Genomic DNA, 18,327 nt, shown 5'->3' with positions numbered 1-18,327 from the left:
TTTTTTTTTTCTGTGCTAATGGGGAAGGGCCACATACCTGGCCAGGATTGTTCTCATCTCCTCTCCTCATCCTCCCTTTTAAAGCTAAGCTACATTGGACAGACTCAGGTCCCCAACTGTAGGCTGGAATATAGCCCCGCTCTCCCGTGAACTAATACAGGCATGGGTCACGTGTGTGCTAAGTTCGGCCAGCCTGACACTTCCTCGTATCTTAGCATTTACCCAGGCGCATGTCCTGCTGGAGTCTCTCGGAAACACAGCTGACCCCCTTTAGATGCCGAAGTTCACAGTAAAGGGTTAAAGAAATCGTCCAGAAAAATTCACTGACATCTGAACGTAGAAATCTTAAGAATCGAAACTCCTGGGATTGGATTTCCAGTCTGGTCTTAGTATTTGGCAGAGCAGTAAAGTAATGAATAAAAAAAGTAAAAGCAATGTTATGTCAAATTTGTGGGATTATTTTTTCCCTGTATGTCTACTTTCTTTAGAGGGTAGTAAGAAATAAATTCCCTTAGGGACCAGTAACGTGGTTTGCATTTCAGTTTTCTGTTCTAGCAAAATATGTATTAGCTTAGTGTGTCCGATAAAAGTAATGAGGAGACAAATCATCACCCAGGGGTTTCCTTACGGATGAGAAATAGTCCTCCTGTGTTCTCTAGGGTTTTTCTAAAAATCCATTAAACTTAAAGTAATGCTATTTCAAGATTACTATGGCAATAGCAAAATTTAAATTTCAAAAAAAGAACTGATATGAGGGGCTGGAAGCCTTTTGTATGAAGCAAAACTAATTAGAAAAATATATGAATTTCTAGATTAAAAGTGATAATATTATGTATTTTCCCTGTGTGTTTAGTCCTTATAATCAAAGTTCTTCTACCGTCTTAAGGATATTTCATTTTTGTTTGTATCATTTACTTGGTTTATTTTGTTATTATCTTTTTTAAGTCTCTATTACAAGCTTTTTTGGAAGCAGTTAAGTTTGCTACTTCATATTCACTTAAAGCTATCTAACTAAAATTTGAGGTTTGTAAGTATAATTCGTAAAATTTGAGCCCAGGGAATTTAAAAAAATTTTTCCCTCTCCCCATTTGTATTCTCAACAACTGATTGCATGACTTCTGTAAGAGGAATCTTATCAGTAGCTGGGGTCACAAAGAGAATAAGACACGGGCCTTGGGATCTGCGTTGTAGGAAGCATAGCTAGTAAGTGCACTGCAATGTATGTGAGCTACAGTGTAATCAGTGTTCCGTGCAGTGAAAGAAGTTGACATACACACAAGGGCAACGGGGCCACCGTGAGGAAAAGGATAGACTCTACCGAGGATGAGGAGAGCGAGTGGGAGGGGTCCAGACAAGGTCATACTTCAGTGTCTAGTTCAGCTGTTGAAAGGCGAGTAGGTATTTTCCAGATGTATGGGAGTTGATAATGGGTGGGAGTTTGGGTTCCATTCTCGAAATCAGTGCCTCGTTAGCAGAGATAGGAAGGGACGCGTAAGAACCGAACCCTGGAAGTGGTCTGGCCAGACTGAAGGGGTGTGGGGGATTGTGGCTACAGAGTACGCAGGAACCTGATGGAGAAGACCTGCCTGTTGACCTTGTATTCTATTTAGAAAGCGGTAGGGAGAGAGACTGTCTCAGATTTATGTAGAAGAAAGCTCTTCTGGAAGGCAGGAGCTGGAGGCGAAAGCTGAGAGGCAGGAAGGGCAGTTGGAGGTCACTGAACCCAGGACGTAAATGTAAGGACAGGGAGCGTGGAGAAAGAGGAGCAGACTGTGGGACCTCGAACGTTGTGACCCACTGGATGTGGGGATGGAGAGGGAAGCTAGGGCTCCCAGGCTTCCGGTTTGGCTGGCTGGGCTGAGGAATATTGGTGCCGTTCACCTGCATCAGGTTTCAGCTTGGGCTGGGAATGCATTAGTGTCCAGAGAGGTGGTGTCAGCTAATGAAACGAATTCATAAATACCATTTACCTCGTATATCTTTCTTTCGTGGTTAAAGAAAATGATTTCTTTTGAACTTCTTCCCCTACATTTAAGACATTGATCTTATTTAATGCTTTATATATTCTTTGGCCTTGATCTTTGTTCTGATTGAAGACCGCTTGTCTCAGTGACCCCTGTTTTTGTTTTCAGGCGGTACGAGGCCCATCCAGTTTGTGCGGACCTGCAGGCCAAGATCCTCCAGTGCTACCGCCAGAACGCCCAGCAGACCCTCAGCTGCTCTGCTCTGGCCGACCAGTACATGCGCTGCGTCAACCAGGCCAAGCAGGTGGGTGTGCGGGCCGCGCCTGCGCAGGCACTGGGGAGAGCAAGCCTGACATCATGGGACAGTGGTGGCGACCCAAGTGGGCTAATGTGTGTGGAACAAGCTTTATAAACCAAACTCGTCCTCCTCGTCAAGAATTGCTGTAACAGGTTGGCTCGGTTGTAATCAGCTTCCATCCAGGGGGTTGTAAGGGGAGCCTGTGTTCTCCTTGTGTTCAACTCATTACTCGCAGAAGGAAAACAAAAAGAGATTCTTAGCAAAATAATACTTTTCCACACTTTTCCAAACTTTTGTCCTCTTCTCTGTAATTGGGTCTTCAAGGTCATTGCTCCCTATTTCTGGACCAATACTCAAAGCTAGCAAAGAGGAAAGATACAAGTTAAGGGCCCAACAGCTTCGAGTCCATAAGCAGCAAAGAGTCATGCAGAGAGCCTGGTTTTAAAAAACTAAAACAAAAACCTGCCGTTTGCTTTTCTATCAGTTGGTAGAGCCCACTCACTTGAGATGGGGAAGGGAGGCCAGAAACGGGACTTGGGAAATCGTCTCAGTCACTTTTTTATACCATAGCCATGTTCTTCTCTGGACCTTCATTATCGGAGTAATATGATGTTCACAGGACATGTATTTTCTCTCATTTATGTACTTAAGAAAGCTAATGATCAACTCTGAAGCAAGCTACCAATTCTGGCAGGTCACATAATTGCCTGCCGTTTAACTGATTTAACAGTTGGATGTAGGTGGTTCTGAGAGACGGAAATTGTTGGAAACCTTGATTCTTTCTGCTGCTCAGCTCCCCAGAGTTGACCTTCTGGCCCCACTGAATCAGTGTTTGAGTTACACAGCACGGCTCTCCGCAGTCTAATTCCTGAGTTACGACGAGACCACGTGGTGGGGGTTTCTGCCACGAGCCCTGATGGCAGGGTGGGCATCGTCTGCACAGCTGGTCGGTCACTAGCGGCCGTGCCAGTAGAAACAACACACAGTAAGCAGCCCTCCTTATCCAAGCTTCACGTCCCACCGCGTCAGCCACCCATGGTCAGCCACGGCCTGAAAACTACTAGATGGAAAATTCCAGAAGTGCACAAGTTTTAAGTTTTAAAACTTAAAGGTTTTTAAGTTTTCAGTTCTTAAGTTTTCAATTGCATGCTGTTCTGAGTAGTGTGGTGAAGCCCTGGGCCATCTCACGCCATCCTTCCTGGGATATGCGTCGTCCCTTTGTCCAGTGCATTCAAGCCGCACATACAGCACAGTGAGGTATTTTGAGAGACAGAGAGACAGACCGGGACCACATTCATAATACCGTTTGTTACACTATAGTGCTATACTTATCCTAGTTTATTGTTGTTGTTGACCCTACTATGTTTAATTTGTGAGTTAAATTTTCATAGGTAAGTAGGTATGTATAGGAAAAAACAGTGTGTAGGGGTTCGGTACTATCTGTGGTTTCAGGCTTCCACCGGAGATGTTGAAACACGCCCCCTGCAGGTAAGGGAAGACTACTGTAATCAAAATTTATTAAAAACCTCTGTTGTCTTTAAAAGCCCCATGGCTTGAGGCGTTTTTCTGTTTCTTGCTTGTAGTGGCACTTGTATAACTCTTAGTGGTACACCAGGGATTCTTTTCCTTAGGGGCCTTTGGTAGAAGTAATTGTGATATTGTTGTTAGTACATTTTATTTGCAAAAGCGGCTTCTGATATGCTCTTAACCAGCCCCGACATTCAATATTAATGAACGGAAGCCCTTGGGACCTGTAAGTTGACGCGTGGATTTTTCTAACTTGATACGAGTGCCAGACGGAGGTGGAGGCGGGTAGCCAGTGCAAACGATGGCTGTGACAAAGTGTGTCTTTCAGCGCTGGTACCTCACGTAGGCGCCCGTTCCCCAGTGTGGTTTGCAGCAGTACTGAGGGGCAGCTGCAAGGGCGTCTGGAGTATTGACTCCTTCATGCCTAAGTTCTGGTGAATCAGTACCCCCCATGAGGTCAGTGACATACATTTATAGAATAAACGTTAACTTGTGACAAAATCAAGTATGCCATGTGGCGCAATTGAGAGTGTGAACTGGGCGCATCTGAGTTAGTGTCCAGGCGGTGACTTCCACTAGCTCTCTGACGTTGGGCCTTGACTTTTCTCTCGTGTGAACTGGGGTGACGTTGCCTCCAGTGTTGTTGTGAGGACTGCATTCACGTAAAGTATTCAGTAAGTCTGTTTTTTTTTCCTTTTTTCCTCAGCTGTATATATCATGCTGAAACCGACTGAATGGATTGGACAAAAGTATCAAATTATTACTAGTGATTACTCGCTGTTCCAAAAGAAACCCTTCTTTCCCCCTACCCAGTCTGCAGTATAATTTAATACTAGTTTCAGCAAATATGTTCCAGGTACATATTGTTTTGACAACTCGCACATCCCAGTATCAGGGGCTGTACAACACTGGTAATATTTAAAAGATACATGTCTACAGAGACATTTTTATCCTAAAATGGGCGACAGTGAAATGGGCAAGAACCAAGGAACGTTAATATCTTGTATTTGTTTCTGTAGTACTTTAGATTTCAAGGTGATTTCACATCCATTCCCTTACTCGCTTTTTATGACACCCTGAGATGTAAATAGAGATAGTTTTATTCTCATCACTTTACAGTTGAGAGAACTGAAACCCACGGAAGTCATGATGGGAAATTTAACAACTAAACCAAGATATCCCTTGCCGTGAAAACAAAAAAATTTTTTTAAAAAGAGTGTTAGGTTTTTGAGCTGGGTGTGTGAAGGCACATCCATTATCCATGAATATAGAAATTAGGCCGTGAGGGAAAATGTGTATGGTCATCATGACCTGAAGGAAAAAACGTGAAGATCAAGTTTAAGTGACACCACAGGCTGATGGGAGCCTACGGGAAAGTGGGCCGGCAAAGGCCACGCATGGAGATGTGGCCCCACACAACCCCATTTTAGGACCTCACCAAAATGGCCAGAGGGTTGTATCAATATTCCATGTGTAGTTACTTTTCCTCAAATACCACATTTTCCTTTTCCTCCTTATGCAGTTCGTCTAAGTTTGTGTCCCCAGCTCTCCCCGTTGGTAGAAGAGACTTTGGCAGGATAGAGGTCTTGATCCTCTATTGCAGTAGGCCCTGGCTGGTCTCACCCCTTCTTATGTCTCCTTGTTAAATCCAAAGAACAACTTGGACGTGCTGACATAGAAAATACTAAACACGACAACAACCCATTAGGTTGCATTGTCCATTTCCGGCATAGTATGTGAGTTTCCCCCTTGGAATAATTCCAACAGCCAGATCCACTCCACTCTTAAATGGCTCATAAATTGGGCTTTCACTGGTTCCCTTGGGGCGTTGTTCTGTAGACTAATAGATTTTAATGATAGGAAGATTTCCGGATATTCCTCAGCCTTACTTTTCCTTTCTTATTCTTCCAGTTACTCACATCAATCTTTCTTTGGCTGTCCTGAAACAGTTCCTGGTGGGTTGACATGAGACACGTAGACTGTTCTAGGATATTAAAGTATGTGTTCTTCACAGGTGTTAAGACATATTAAATTGCTATGATTGTTATGTCTAAGACTTAAAAGCTACTGGCTAGCTAGATGAGATACCACATTTTAAAATGTAGGAGGATAGCAATTGATAGGCTTCTGTGCCGTCTTATTTCTCATATCTGCTTAGCCTCATAGCTTTCTAAAACCTCTCCAAGATTGAATTGTGTGTTCTCGCCTTTAAAACCCGGTTCCCATTCTTGATTCACCTGCCTCACAGGAGACTATGGAAGGGAGGGAGAGGAGGAAAGTGAATAGTAACTGCCCACTAGTGGGACACAGTTTGCCCAAGTTCTGTTGGTGAAAGGGGTGGGCATGTAGAAAGGGCTTGCTCCCAGATCTGCATTGCTGTGCTCCCTGGGACACCTCACTGCCCCTCAATGTACTTGCAGAATCCAGCTGCTTACCGGGTAGTGACTCCAAGCTTCCCAGCTCTTTCCTCAGCCCTGCTGCCATTGACAGAAAGGGTCAGACGCTGGTCAGACTCAGGGGGAGCAGTCTGAGTTCACTCAAGGGTAGAGTTCATGGGAAATGCCGTAGCTAACATCTAGTCACGGGGACCTGGGCTTCTGTTCCTTCCTTGGGAAATGAAGGCTTGAGCAAGGTGATGCACGAGGACCTGCCAGCTGTTATTCTGGGGCTGATCCTGCCGTAGGAGGACGAGAGGCGGTGTGTGCAAGCCAACACGTTCCTGAGCACATTCAGAGTAAGAGCTGTGGCCCTTAGGTACGAGTACGCCCCTTTTCCGGGGACCTCCAGCATTTGTGCCTCTGCCTCTTCGGTGTTGCCATCAGCCTTAAACTTTCACTCCGGAAAAACAACTGTGTTTCTGATCGTTCTGCCTGTTGTCTGGCCTCCCACAGCTTCCTATCCTTTCCTTGAAACGTGTGTGCCCGCCAGCCCTGGGGAAGCCAAGGTGACGTGTGAAAACAGTTTCCAAGTTCCCCCGAAGTCAGTGAAGTAGAAGAGGCTATTTCAGCGCGGCCCGGTAGAACGTAGGCTGCCGGCTGATGAAGTGTGTTAGAACGTGCGGGCTAAGTTCCACTGGGCGGTGAGGGACTGTGAAGTCAGAGCAGAAGAGCTGAAGAAAGACCTAGACTAAAGCCAGACCCTGGACACGCCCTGAGGACCAAGCCCAGGTGGAGCCCGGGGTCAGATGATGGAGGCCAGGCAGGAGTCCCTACACCGCAGCAGAGGTTGAAGTGGACAAGTGGGCAGCGGTTCAGGAGCCAAGCAAGCAGCTCGCTGAAGGAGCACCCACGAGAGCACCTCATATAAATGGAGCCCCGCTTGGGCCTGTCTGCTTCCTGCTGACCTCTATGAGGAGATTGAAAAGTGGCCCGGCTGCAGTGAGGAAGGTGGGCAGAGACCCTGGTGAGTGAGGCTAGTTAGTGCCCCTCCAGGCCACGGTCGGTCAGCCCCTGGAACAGGCGACCTTGAGTCTGTGCACACGGGAGTTCGCTGTGGCAGAACGTGTCCGCCTCCTTGAAGACAGTGGGTTTTCTCTCTCCCATAACTTGGGTTTGCGTTAGACCAGGGCTCAAACGCTCCCCCATTATTTGAGTGTGAGGAGGGCCTGAAAACATAGTGGTAGCTATCTCTTTAGAAATCAGAATTCTTGAAAGGAAAACCTAGTGCCAGAGCAAGCTGAATTTTATCATTTGCAGACAAACTATAAATTACATGCAAATGATTTCATAGACTGTAGGCTGTTCGAACTAGGCAGACCTTAGGTCGTGTAACCTAATCGCCATCTTTTCTCTTGGAAGAATCCACACCTGAGAGCCGGTGCGCTCCTCCCTGTCGTGTCGGGTCTCTAGCGCTGGTGAGCGGCAGAATCACCTGGGGAGTTCCCTTAAAATGCACAGGCCTGGTGCCGTGCCTGGCAATTCTGACTCAGAAGGGCTGAAGGCGGCCCTGGACGCTGGACGCTGGAACTGTGAACAGGTTCCCCAGGTGACTGTACACAGAGCGCTAGAACCCGCTGGCCTGGACTGCACTAGAGGCAAGCCTTCCAGAGGTCCTGCCCAGGCTCTGTTTCCTCTCTTGTGGGAGAAGAGGAGCTGCCCCTGCCTGTCACTGCCTGCTGGGTCTAAGCCATCCGGCACAGGTCTATCAGACCAATCCCAGGGACGAGTTCCTAGTTCAGCCTCCAGAACAGATCAGGTGTCTTGGACCAAAGGTGGGAGCCCCTGAAAAGGAAGTTCTGTTCTCCCCTCACCCCCATTGACCATAGTGCCTGGAGATGAGGAGCCACACCCAGGATTCCTGGGCAGGGTGCAGGAAAGAGGCTCCCAGACAAGGTCACAGGTCCCCTGGCCAGCTCACATGGGTGACCAGACGCTTTCTGGCTCTGCTGCTTTCGTCACCCTGCTCTCCTCCTCTGAGCCACATCAGAGACCCCTGTCCTCACACAGCTGCTTCTGAGGTACACAGATGCCCACTGTCACTGAGCACAGAGATCAATCCAGGAGGCTGACTTCCTGGGAAGACCTACAGGAGCGTGCTCATACTGTGTGAAGGCCTCTTCACCATCGTCACATGATGACATCGGTCAGTCGTCCAGCGGGGCTGCTTGCTTGGGGTGGCACGTGGGTGCCCCGTAATAGAATCTGTGACTTCAGGGATACGGCCCTTCCAGTTTGGAGTCACATCAAAGCAAAGTAAACCCCAAACTTTTATAAATTGTTACCTTGGCCCCTTCTGTCATAGGAATCCTTTTCTAAACCACTTTCCGAGAGTAATAGCTGTGTATGACCTTTCCTTTTTATTTATTTTTTAAATCAGGATTTAATAGAAGAAATATTACCATGGTAATAGATTCTGACCTTTCTTAATAGGTATTTATTTTCTAGTGCTGCAGTGTGCTGGTGGTGTGTTTGTTGTTTCAGCAAGTTGTGTAAACAGTTCATTACTTGTGACTTAATTTGAATATTATGCAGAGCATTTGTCATAGAAGAAATGGAACAAGATCCACACGTAAAAAAGTTAACTTGTGTTTCCTCCAAAGCAGGAAGAGTAAAGAACAGCATTTGCTGGGGCAGGGGCCGGGGTGGGGGGGCAGGCAGATACTGAAACAAAACAAGTCAGCTAATCAGGGCTTCAGGTGGGCGGGAGCAGTGCCCAGCGCAGCAAAGCGAGCTCTGTGCTTCTCCTAAAGTGAATTTATCGATTCCTTTTGCTTCTATCTCACCATCTTCTCATTCTGCCTTTACCACTCGCTGCTCCTCCCCACCGCTCAGTGCTCGTCCATGCCCCTCGGCGAAAATGCAGGACACCCAGGGCGTGTTCCCCGTTTAGATCCCCCCTGGCAACCTTCCTGCTCCCATACCCAGCTTTATGAGGTCTTTTGAAATCTTGGCAAGATGCTGGGGAAGCTCAGCCAGAAACTGAGTGGTGTCTTTTATGGAAAAAGAAAACTATTTTTATTCTTTTTGTGGTGATCGTTTAGCAGTCCAGGGCACCCATCATTCCTCCTAAATGTGTTGCGACAGCCAATAGCTGACACACTGCTTTGATAGCCAGGCCCTCCAAGAAAGCTGTAATTCCAAAACCAGTCGACAAGATTACTGTGTAACAAAAATATTTGAGGAAAACAGTTAGGATCGTTGTAATAAATGGAAATGACACACAATCTCTGCTCTCCGGGGGCCCTGCTCTTGTCTGACAGTGTGAGCTGCAGTCTCCCTCCCTCGGAGGCTGGGATCGAAAGGGCCTCAGGGAAGGAGCAGCGCTGACGCCTGATGCTGCCTCCTCTGGGTAACTCCCGGCCGTTTATGAAAGGGGTTTCTGCGGCCCCAAACCGTGATGATGATGAGCAAACGCAAGGAATTGCTTTCTCTACAGCAAGATTAAGTCTTAGCAGTTCTTTAAATGAAAGAAGCAATTTTTTATAACTTGCACATACTCTCCCTTATTCTTCAGGGAATCTCCCCTGTTAATTTATGCAGTGTTGAATGTATGCGGTGTTGAATTTCAGCCCAGCAGCAGCTGCCTACAGAACCAATACAGAGACACAGGAGGATCTATAAGGTGGACGCTAAACAACAGACCCTGCCAGGCCTCGGGATCCCTCCCCCCACAAAGGCCCTTGGGCCGGATGTTAGCAGGTTTCACTGCACAGCTGTGATACAGTAACAATACACAATGTTTTTACCAACTCACCTTTCTAAAAATTCAACTTGACATTGTGTGTGTTAATGTCTATGACAGAAGGGAGGCACCTTTGCCACCCTTTGGTGGCAACTGACTGCTGTGTAACAATGTAACCTGTGTAGACCAGCCCTGGAAGACACAGGTTTTGTGTCCTCAGAGTCACCTGTGACTCTGCTGAACTGCATGCTCTGTCTTTGAGGATTTGAACTAAAGCATGTGTCAGGGTATTTTGTGAATATGTTTACTTCTCTGTGTCTTATATTTTTTCAAAAGCATTCTTTTAGTGTCTTTATGTTAGACTGCTGGTTGATCTTCAACCAGCCAGGCCCAGCTTGTCTCTCTTAAAGAGAGTCTGACGTTCTTATCACTACCTGAGCTGGCTGAAAAAGCACCCTTCTATATTTGGTTGAGGTTTCAGAGAGAAGAATAGTTGTAAAACGATCCCGTAGACTCCAGAATAGTGCTGACTATTGCTTTAATTATGTCACTGTAGGTTATTTTGCAACAGTTGAAAAGAAGTACATTGTGTTAAATAAGAAAACTCATGGCCAAAAGCTTTTCTAAAAGAAAGGGTTTATTGAGCCAAATGCTAGCCAGAAAAGGCCCTGGTCCTGGGCATGAAGGCCAAACCACCAGCAGCCTGGCTAGGTGGGAAAGACATGAGTCTACTGTCCTGGGGTCGACGGGCTCCTTTATAAACATTGGGTTTGGGGGAAGAGAAAGGTGTAATTCGTTTGGAAAGAATTTTCGCTGACTACAGATGAGGGGGACGGGGAAAGATGAAGTGGGGCGGTGCACTGTCCGGGAAGATGAAATGTCGGCCACTTCTGATGGCTTGCGGACAGTTCGTGCCTGTGCGGGGAGCGGGGTGTCTGGCGGTCGCTGCAGAAATTGACTCGAAGCTCCAATTCCCACTCAGGAGTGTGCGCAGCCCAGAGTTAGATGGCCCACAGCTATCAGCCCTGAAGTACGGTTGTCTTTCTCTCCCAATGCACTGTAATTTAACGTAGGGCAAGTCAGAACTCTTTTCTCGTTGGCCAGCTGTCGCTTGACCACAAAATCTAAGCTGTGGAGCGAGGTGCAACCGTGTGATCTCGACAGCTGACGGCTTGAAGTTCCCATTGGCATGTTGAAGGAAGTAGTGAGTATGTAACCCCGAAAATGCAAACCGGCATCACTCCTAAAGTAATCATTTGCATTAATAACTAAACGCCTTTAGATGGGCTCAGTACAGATGGCTTCAGGCTGACTTCCGTTTTGTATTAATAAATAATGTTGTGGCGAGGTGGTCTGTAGAGCTGGAATTTATCGTTTCCAGTCCGCGTGGTTGGAGAGACTTGCGCAGAGATCAGGCTGCAAGAGGAAGAGGTGAGGATGAGTGAGAGGCTAGGACTCTGTGACGTAGCCTGGTCTGATTCTTCGCGGGGGGTGCTCAAGTTTTAATTTCTCCAACAAACTCTGAGCTGACTGAGAGATGGCTTTGAGAGAAGCCTCACGTTCACGTTGGTCCTACAACACAACGCTCTGCGAGCGGTCTTCTGCTTGACTGCTTTCCTTCCGGTTTTCCTGGGTGCATCTAGCCTTTCTGATTCACTCCTTCCTGACCACGTCATTGCCTTTCCTGGCCATGTCTGTGCACATTCTCTCCAGGCTGGCTTGCCTGCTTTTAGATTTATTCTTCCTTTGTACCCTGTGGACGTGGACTTCCTGGAAACCCCTGGTCACCGATGCTTTACAGTAATCTGTCCCATACTTCTGTGTCCCGACATGCTTATTTGTCCTTCCACTCTTTGTGTTCTGCCCCTTTACTTCAACCTTTTTTCTTCATCTTTGACCTAAGATCTTCATCTTTAAAGACACCTTGGACCTCTTTTCCCAAGGCTGCAACTTGCTTCTAGACATTTCCATGTGGGATGTTTCGCTGTCATCCATCCAGACTCACAAACCCCAAATTTAAGTCATCTTCCTTATTTTAGTATGTCTCCTCTCGCTGACTCCCTGTGTCTCTTAGTGACACCACCATCCTCCCTGTCACTGAGGACCCCACCCCCACCTTGGTCTCACCATCTCTTTTTCCCTGTGTTTCCATGGCTCTCCTTATTTCTTGTCCCCACCCTTGCCTGGTTTCTAGTCCACCTCCTCCCTGCTCTTCCTGCCTCTAGACTCTCATCTGTTGGATCCATTATGCTGAGGGTGTCAGGAGGACCGTCCTAAATGATGTTCTCTTGCATAAAGACGTGTGGGAGTCCAGGGTTTTTCAGTAGCCAACAGGGAGTATTCTCAGCCTGGCATGCACTCGGGGCCCTTCTTGCAGCTTTTTGGTATATGCTGAGTGCCCACCCTTCCCTGTAGCTGGGACCATCTCTTTCCTCCACCCTCCGTATGTACTGGGTTTGTTCCCCCTCTGAATCTTTGCCACTGCCTCCCAGCCTTGCCCGCCCCCAGCCTGAGCCCTAGTCCTTTTGTCTCTGTCCTACCTGTTGGGAAAGGTCATTGAGGAGCCTTTTCTGATTGCTCAGCTGCAGAGTTACCCTCTTCGGGACTCGGCAGAACCACTTCCTTTTCTGGAAGAGTATACAAGAAACTGGGGAACGGGAGGAAGGAAAAAATCACATTTGACTGTGTATTCTTTTGTTCTTGAATTTTGTACTGTATGTATGAATTATTGTACTTAGTAAAATAATTTTAGCACATATTTACCAAATACATTCAAAAATTACAGGTTATTACCCTGTATCATGCCTTAATTTTTCCATGGCATGTGTATTGGTTTCCCCATAGCACCTAACTCAGTGCAGTTGGCCTAGGAAGAGCTTCATTAAGAGCTGGGTAAAATAAACGGCTGAAAGGGTGAGGGGTGGCGGGAACAAGCCATTAACAGAAGCCACCTTGGACCTAACCTAATCTCTTCTTCCTGAGTAATTTCAAAACCGAAGAGGAAAGGATCGCTTGCAACTCTTTAAAGATTCCTAAGAATGGAGGTGCAGTGTACCCCTGCTCCTGCTGGCTATAGAGTTTTAATCTGATAACTAAGAATTCTGCCTAAGATTTTGTATAGAGAAAATCCTCAAGACTCATAAAAACACATTAGAACTAATCACTGAATTCAGGAAGGGTTCAAGATACAAAATTAACATACAAAAATCAGTAATGTTTTCTGCACGCTAATGAACTTTCTGAAAAAGAAATAGATCACATTTATAATAGCATCAAAAGATAAAATACTTAGGAATAAATTTATTTTTACCAAGGAAGTAAAAGATCTGTACTCTGAAAACTGCAAGACATTTTTGAAGGAAATCAACGAAGACAAATAAATGGAGAGATGTTTCTTTCATGTGTGTGAATTGGAAGTATTAAATTTGTTAGAATGTCAGTATTTCCGAAAGGCATCTATAGATTCAGTGCCATCCCCATCAGAATTCTGGTGGCTTTTTTTTTACAGAAAAAAAAATGTCCTAAAATTTTCAAGAACTGCCAAAGACCCCTAATAGCCAAAGCAACCCTGAGAAGGAAGAACGGAGCAGGAGACACCGCACTGCCCGATGTCAAGCTGCGCTGCAAAGCGGTACTGATCAAAAGGCCCTGGCACGGCTGCAGATGGGGGCGGGGCCCAGGCGCTGGGTGGTCAGGACGAAGAATCTAACTGACCACGCAGATACTGTAAAGCAAAGCCAGCGGGAAACTTATAAGGAAGGTACACTTCCCCCCACACAGGAGCAGGCCATCACTGGCCAGATAACAGCTCTCTTCTATTGAGCGGCCAGCAGGGCTGTCCAGCCCATGGGCAGCACGTGGCCCAGGATGGCTGGGAATGTGGCCCAACACAAAATCGTAAATTTACTTAAAGCATGATGAGATTGTGTTGTGATTATGTGTTGCAGTATGTTTAAAATGTGGCCCAAGACAACTCTTCCAGTGTGTCCCAGAGACACCAGAGGGTTGTACACCTGGCTACAGGCTTTATAACATTTTTACTTAAGCTTCTACACATGTGACTTCCCACAATCCTCCTAGACTGCCCACTCAGGGAGGAAACCACAATGCTAATTATTATTAGGTGTCACAAGGCGATTCTTGGACATCGGAATGCTGACTGGTGGCAGCTGCAGTGTCACGGGGTTTCCTGTCCCATGTCCTGCCTCAGTGCTGGCATAAAAGCAGACAGACCAGTGGAGTAAAAGTGAGAGCCCAGAAATAGACCCAGTCGGTCAGCTAATGCTTGACAAGGGAGCCAAGCATCCTCAGTGGAGAAAAGACATCTCTTCAGTAAGTGGTGCTGGGGAAATGGGATGTTCACATGCGAAAGAGTGCAACTTGACTCCTCGCTGACTTACCCCACTCGCAGAAATTAACTCAAAATGGATTAAAGATTTAATGTGAGACTCGAAAGCATGGAGCTCCTAGGGAGAAAGTTCCTTGACATAGGTCTTGGGAGTGATTTTTTGTAAATCACACCTAAAACACAGGCAACAAAATAAAAAATAAATTAAGTGGACCACATCAATCTGAAAAGCTTCTGGACAGCAAAGAAACCAAGAAAGCAAACGGACAACATACAGAATGGGAAAAACTATTTGCAAACCCTGTATCTGATAAGGTGTTAGTATCCAAAATATGAAAAGAACTCATATGACTCAATATAAAAAAAATCTAATTAATAAATGGGCAAAGGACCTGAATGGACATTTTCCCCAAAAAAGATGTATGAATGGCCAACAGGTACATGAAAAGACGCCCAACATCACTAGTTGCTATGGGATTGCAAATTAAATCTGCAGCGAGAGAGCACTGCAAGCCGATTAGAATGGCCATCAAAAGGGCGGGAGCTGACAAGTGCTGATGTATGTGGAGAGGAGGGAACCCTCGTGCACTGGTGGTGGGATCATAAACTGCTGAAACCCTTGCAATAAAACAGTATAAGGTTTCCTCAAACAATTAAAAATAGAACTACCATATCATTCAATAATTTCACTTCCAGGTACATACCCAGAGGAAGCAAAGACACCAGCCCGAGAAGGTGTCTGCACCTCTGTGTTCACAGCAGCGTCCTTTACAACAGCCAAGGTGTGGAGACAACCCAGGGGTCCATCGATGGAGAATGGATAAAGAAGTTGTGATATACACACACACAGAATAGAGTAATATTTAGCCATACAAAGAGGAAAACCTACCATTTGTGACATTGTGGGTGGACCTTGAGGGCGTTCTGCTAAGTGAAGTGAGTCAGGCAGAGAAGGACAGACGCCGCAGGGCTTCCCTCCCTGTGCGTGTGGGGTCTGGAGCAAAACGGACCAGACTCACAGAACAGGAGGTAGCTGCGTGGTCAGCAGAGCCAGGGGTTGGAGGGAGGTGGTCAGGAGGCACAAACTCCCTGCGAAGATTCCAAGTCTGGGGCGAGAGGGACCACACGATGACTAGTTAGCCCTGCCACACGCAGGACAGTTGTTGAGAGTAGACCCCTGCGAGTTCTCCGGACAAGGAGGAAGGTTTTCCTCTGTTTTATGGTATCCGTGAGGCGATGGGCGTCAGCCAGCCCTGCTGTGGTGGCCATTTCACAGTAGACTGAGGACGTCCGAATCGAGCCGTTAGGCTGTGCACCCTGGACCTCAGGCAGCGGTGCACGTCAGTGGCCCTCACCCACCAAAGTAAATAGCTAATCGGAGTGCAGGGGCCATCCCTGTAGTTTGGGGGTACACACCTGTGCAGCTCTGCCCAGCGTTACAAGCTCAAGAACACGTACCTTCTGCCTGGGGTGAGCGGAGGTTTTCAGCCTGGGAGAGCACCCTGCCTTCAGTTGGGAGACTTCTTCTCGGAGCCTTTGGGGTTTAACTCTGTCCCACCCCTCCCCTACCCCAGTCCCTGTGGCCACCAGAAATGCTTCCCCACATTCCAAATGCCGGGGGTAGTGAGACAGCACACACACCGCCCACCCACCCCACCCCCCCGCCCCCCGCCCCAGCCAGCTTGACACGGCGGGTGAGGGGTCACTTGCAGGTTGGACACGACTACGCAGCCGTGTTCCTTGAAGGCAGTGGCGCTTTGAGACCGGGAAGCACATGCCTCGCTTTATGTGGTTTTGAAGTCAATCTTTGAAAAGCAGTGCAAACCAGTACAGTACTGACTAGTTGCTGCTACTTTTACCCTCCTTTTGGTGGTAAAACGTGTGTTTCCTGTTTCTCTTGCAGAGCGTGATTGAGAAGGGAGGATAAAACCAACTTTCAGAACAAGCAGAAGTCCTTCAACGTTAATTCCAGAGGTGGAACATTTTTTTTCCTAGTGAGAAGTAACCTATTTAAAGAGAAGACCGCTAAAGAGAACACCAGAGAGCAGACCCAACAGAAGCACATCAGTCTGGTCAACAGCGACTTGCAGCGCCAAGGCCGAGGTCAGGATCAGCCCTGCGGGACCCGCTGCAGCGTTAATAAACTGCAGGTGTGGTGACAACAGGGCAGGGCAGCCCTCCCCCCCTTTCGTGCTCTCTGTTCAGCTTTCTCTTCCAACCACGCTCCATCAGTCGCCGCCTCCCCTCCAGCAAAGCTGGGAGTTGGGATGGGGACGCCAAACTTGGGTCGGGGAGCGGGGAGGGTGGCGTCCGGTCTCAGGCCAGCAGTGCGGGGCAGAGTTGTCCAGACTGTGGCTCGTGGGGTTTCTCTCTGTTTCTTTTCTCCCTTGACTTGGGAAGAGCCATTTCTTTTTAACTATGGCGATCACGTGAGAAGACAAAAAGGAGAGAAAATGTACCTCTTTCACTGGAATAATGTTTGTGATTACAAGTGAAATAAGGCATTTTTTTTTACCAACATAAAGGCACCCTTGGCCCATACAACCCTTCTCCATCATGAACACTGACACCTTGACTTCACTCGCTGCCGGTAATAAATATATTTTCTGACGAAGACTGGCGTCGCAGCCTGGGGCCTCGTGTGTTTCTTTCCCTGGGTTAGACAGTGTGCTTGCGGGAATCGGGTTGGTTTCTGTTACTGGTTTGCACCCGTGCTGTGCCTTTCTTCGGAAGCTCCAGAGCACTTTGCAGAGCCCCGGCCGAGCAAGCGGTGCTCAGAGCTTGCTCCTTAAGCAGCGGGGTAGGATTCGGTAAGATCTTAACAAGTGGCATGGGCCTTCCTGTCTTTGGGATGGCCTAAGCCACGCGGCGCTGCCTGTGGCAAGAACGAGCTTAGATAACCTTGGCTATGAACTTCTGACCCTGCAATCCATGAAAATGTTACTTAGAAAAAGTCAATCAGTGTCAAGTGTTTTTCCTCTTTCCAATTTCATTAAAACTCTAATTATAACTCACTTTTTTACCAGAGGATTGGTACTTCAACCCTGGATTTTGATAAGTTGGACATTAGTATTCATACTGACGCTAAGTGGAAAGGCCTTTCCAGGAAGAGATGGAGGAGAAAATGCCAAGTCATTGTGACGTTGTCTGAATATCCTCTGTTATGTAGAATTTTAATTTTGTTACAGAGAGGAAACACTTCAGCAAAATAATTAGGAATGCAAGTTTTGGCTCTGACCATTGTGGCTCAGCGGGTTGGGCATCTTCCAGCAAAGTGAAAGGTCGTCAGTTCGATTCCCTGTCAGGGCACATGCTTGGGTTGCAGGTTGGTCTCCAGTCAGGCAAGAGGCAACTGATTGATGTTTCTCCTCTTCTCTGTCCCTCCCTCCCCTCTCTCTAACAATAAATAAGTAAATAAATAAAATCTTAAAAAAAAAAAAAAGTACAGGCTTTGGAGTAAGGTGCACCTGTGCCCAGATTGTGACTCTGCCACTCTCGCACCTGTGGGACCTAAGCGAACACCCCTCCAAACTGGGCTCCTGGTTTCTCGACTGTCGGGGGTGGGGGTGGAAGACCCACCTGTGTAGAGTTACATCTGTTGGGTCCAGGGTATGTTGCTGTTGGTCTGTGTGATTATTCAGTGAACTGGTGTTTGGAGCTGGGGACATGGGGACTATCCACATGCTCAAACACCTGTTGGAGAAAGTCAGGATGAACACCGCCTGTGTTGGGAAAACCTCAGCCAACCTCCGTTAAGTGTGGACTCCTCCAGGTGAATGACGGCATCTCCGTGTCACCCCTGCGGACCTGGTGTTGGTTCCGAGTGGCTGTGTTGACTCTCCCACCACATTACTGAGAAGCTCTGCGATTACTGTTCAGTGCAAGTTTTTGTTTTGAGGTGTTTTTTTTTTTAATGGTACAAAATAAGCTGAGTTTGTTCACATGGGAAGGAAGGAAGGAAGCAGCACATTTTGGCACCATCAGGCTGGCACCCAGGAAACCACCCGGGAGAAGGTATAGGTACACACAAAACAAGTGTTTACATGGTGACTTGCAAATCCACTAACTCA

At 47.2% G+C, this 18,327-nt stretch overlaps 1 protein-coding gene across 4 annotated transcripts in view; it reads left to right on the top strand.

Moving 5' to 3' along the window:
• The window catches only part of CHCHD3 (coiled-coil-helix-coiled-coil-helix domain containing 3), a 261,885-nt gene extending 245,014 nt beyond the window's left edge, over window positions 1-16,871 (top strand). For all 4 annotated transcript variants that reach the window (XM_045191092.2, XM_024554978.3, XM_024554979.3 and 1 more), the window contains 2 exons: window positions 2,133-2,268; window positions 16,161-16,871. In XM_045191092.2, coding sequence (XP_045047027.1) covers window positions 2,133-2,268; window positions 16,161-16,171 — 147 coding nt within the window. In that variant the 3' untranslated portion in view covers window positions 16,172-16,871. The remainder of the gene's footprint in view (window positions 1-2,132; window positions 2,269-16,160) is intronic.
• The last annotated feature ends 1,456 nt before the right edge of the window (window positions 16,872-18,327 follow it).

This window comes from Desmodus rotundus, chromosome 6, assembly GCF_022682495.2.
Source record: "Desmodus rotundus isolate HL8 chromosome 6, HLdesRot8A.1, whole genome shotgun sequence".
Lineage (NCBI taxonomy): Eukaryota > Metazoa > Chordata > Mammalia > Chiroptera > Phyllostomidae > Desmodus > Desmodus rotundus.
The sequence above is the reverse complement of the archived record's forward strand: the minus strand, read 5'-3'. Positions and strand labels throughout refer to the sequence as shown.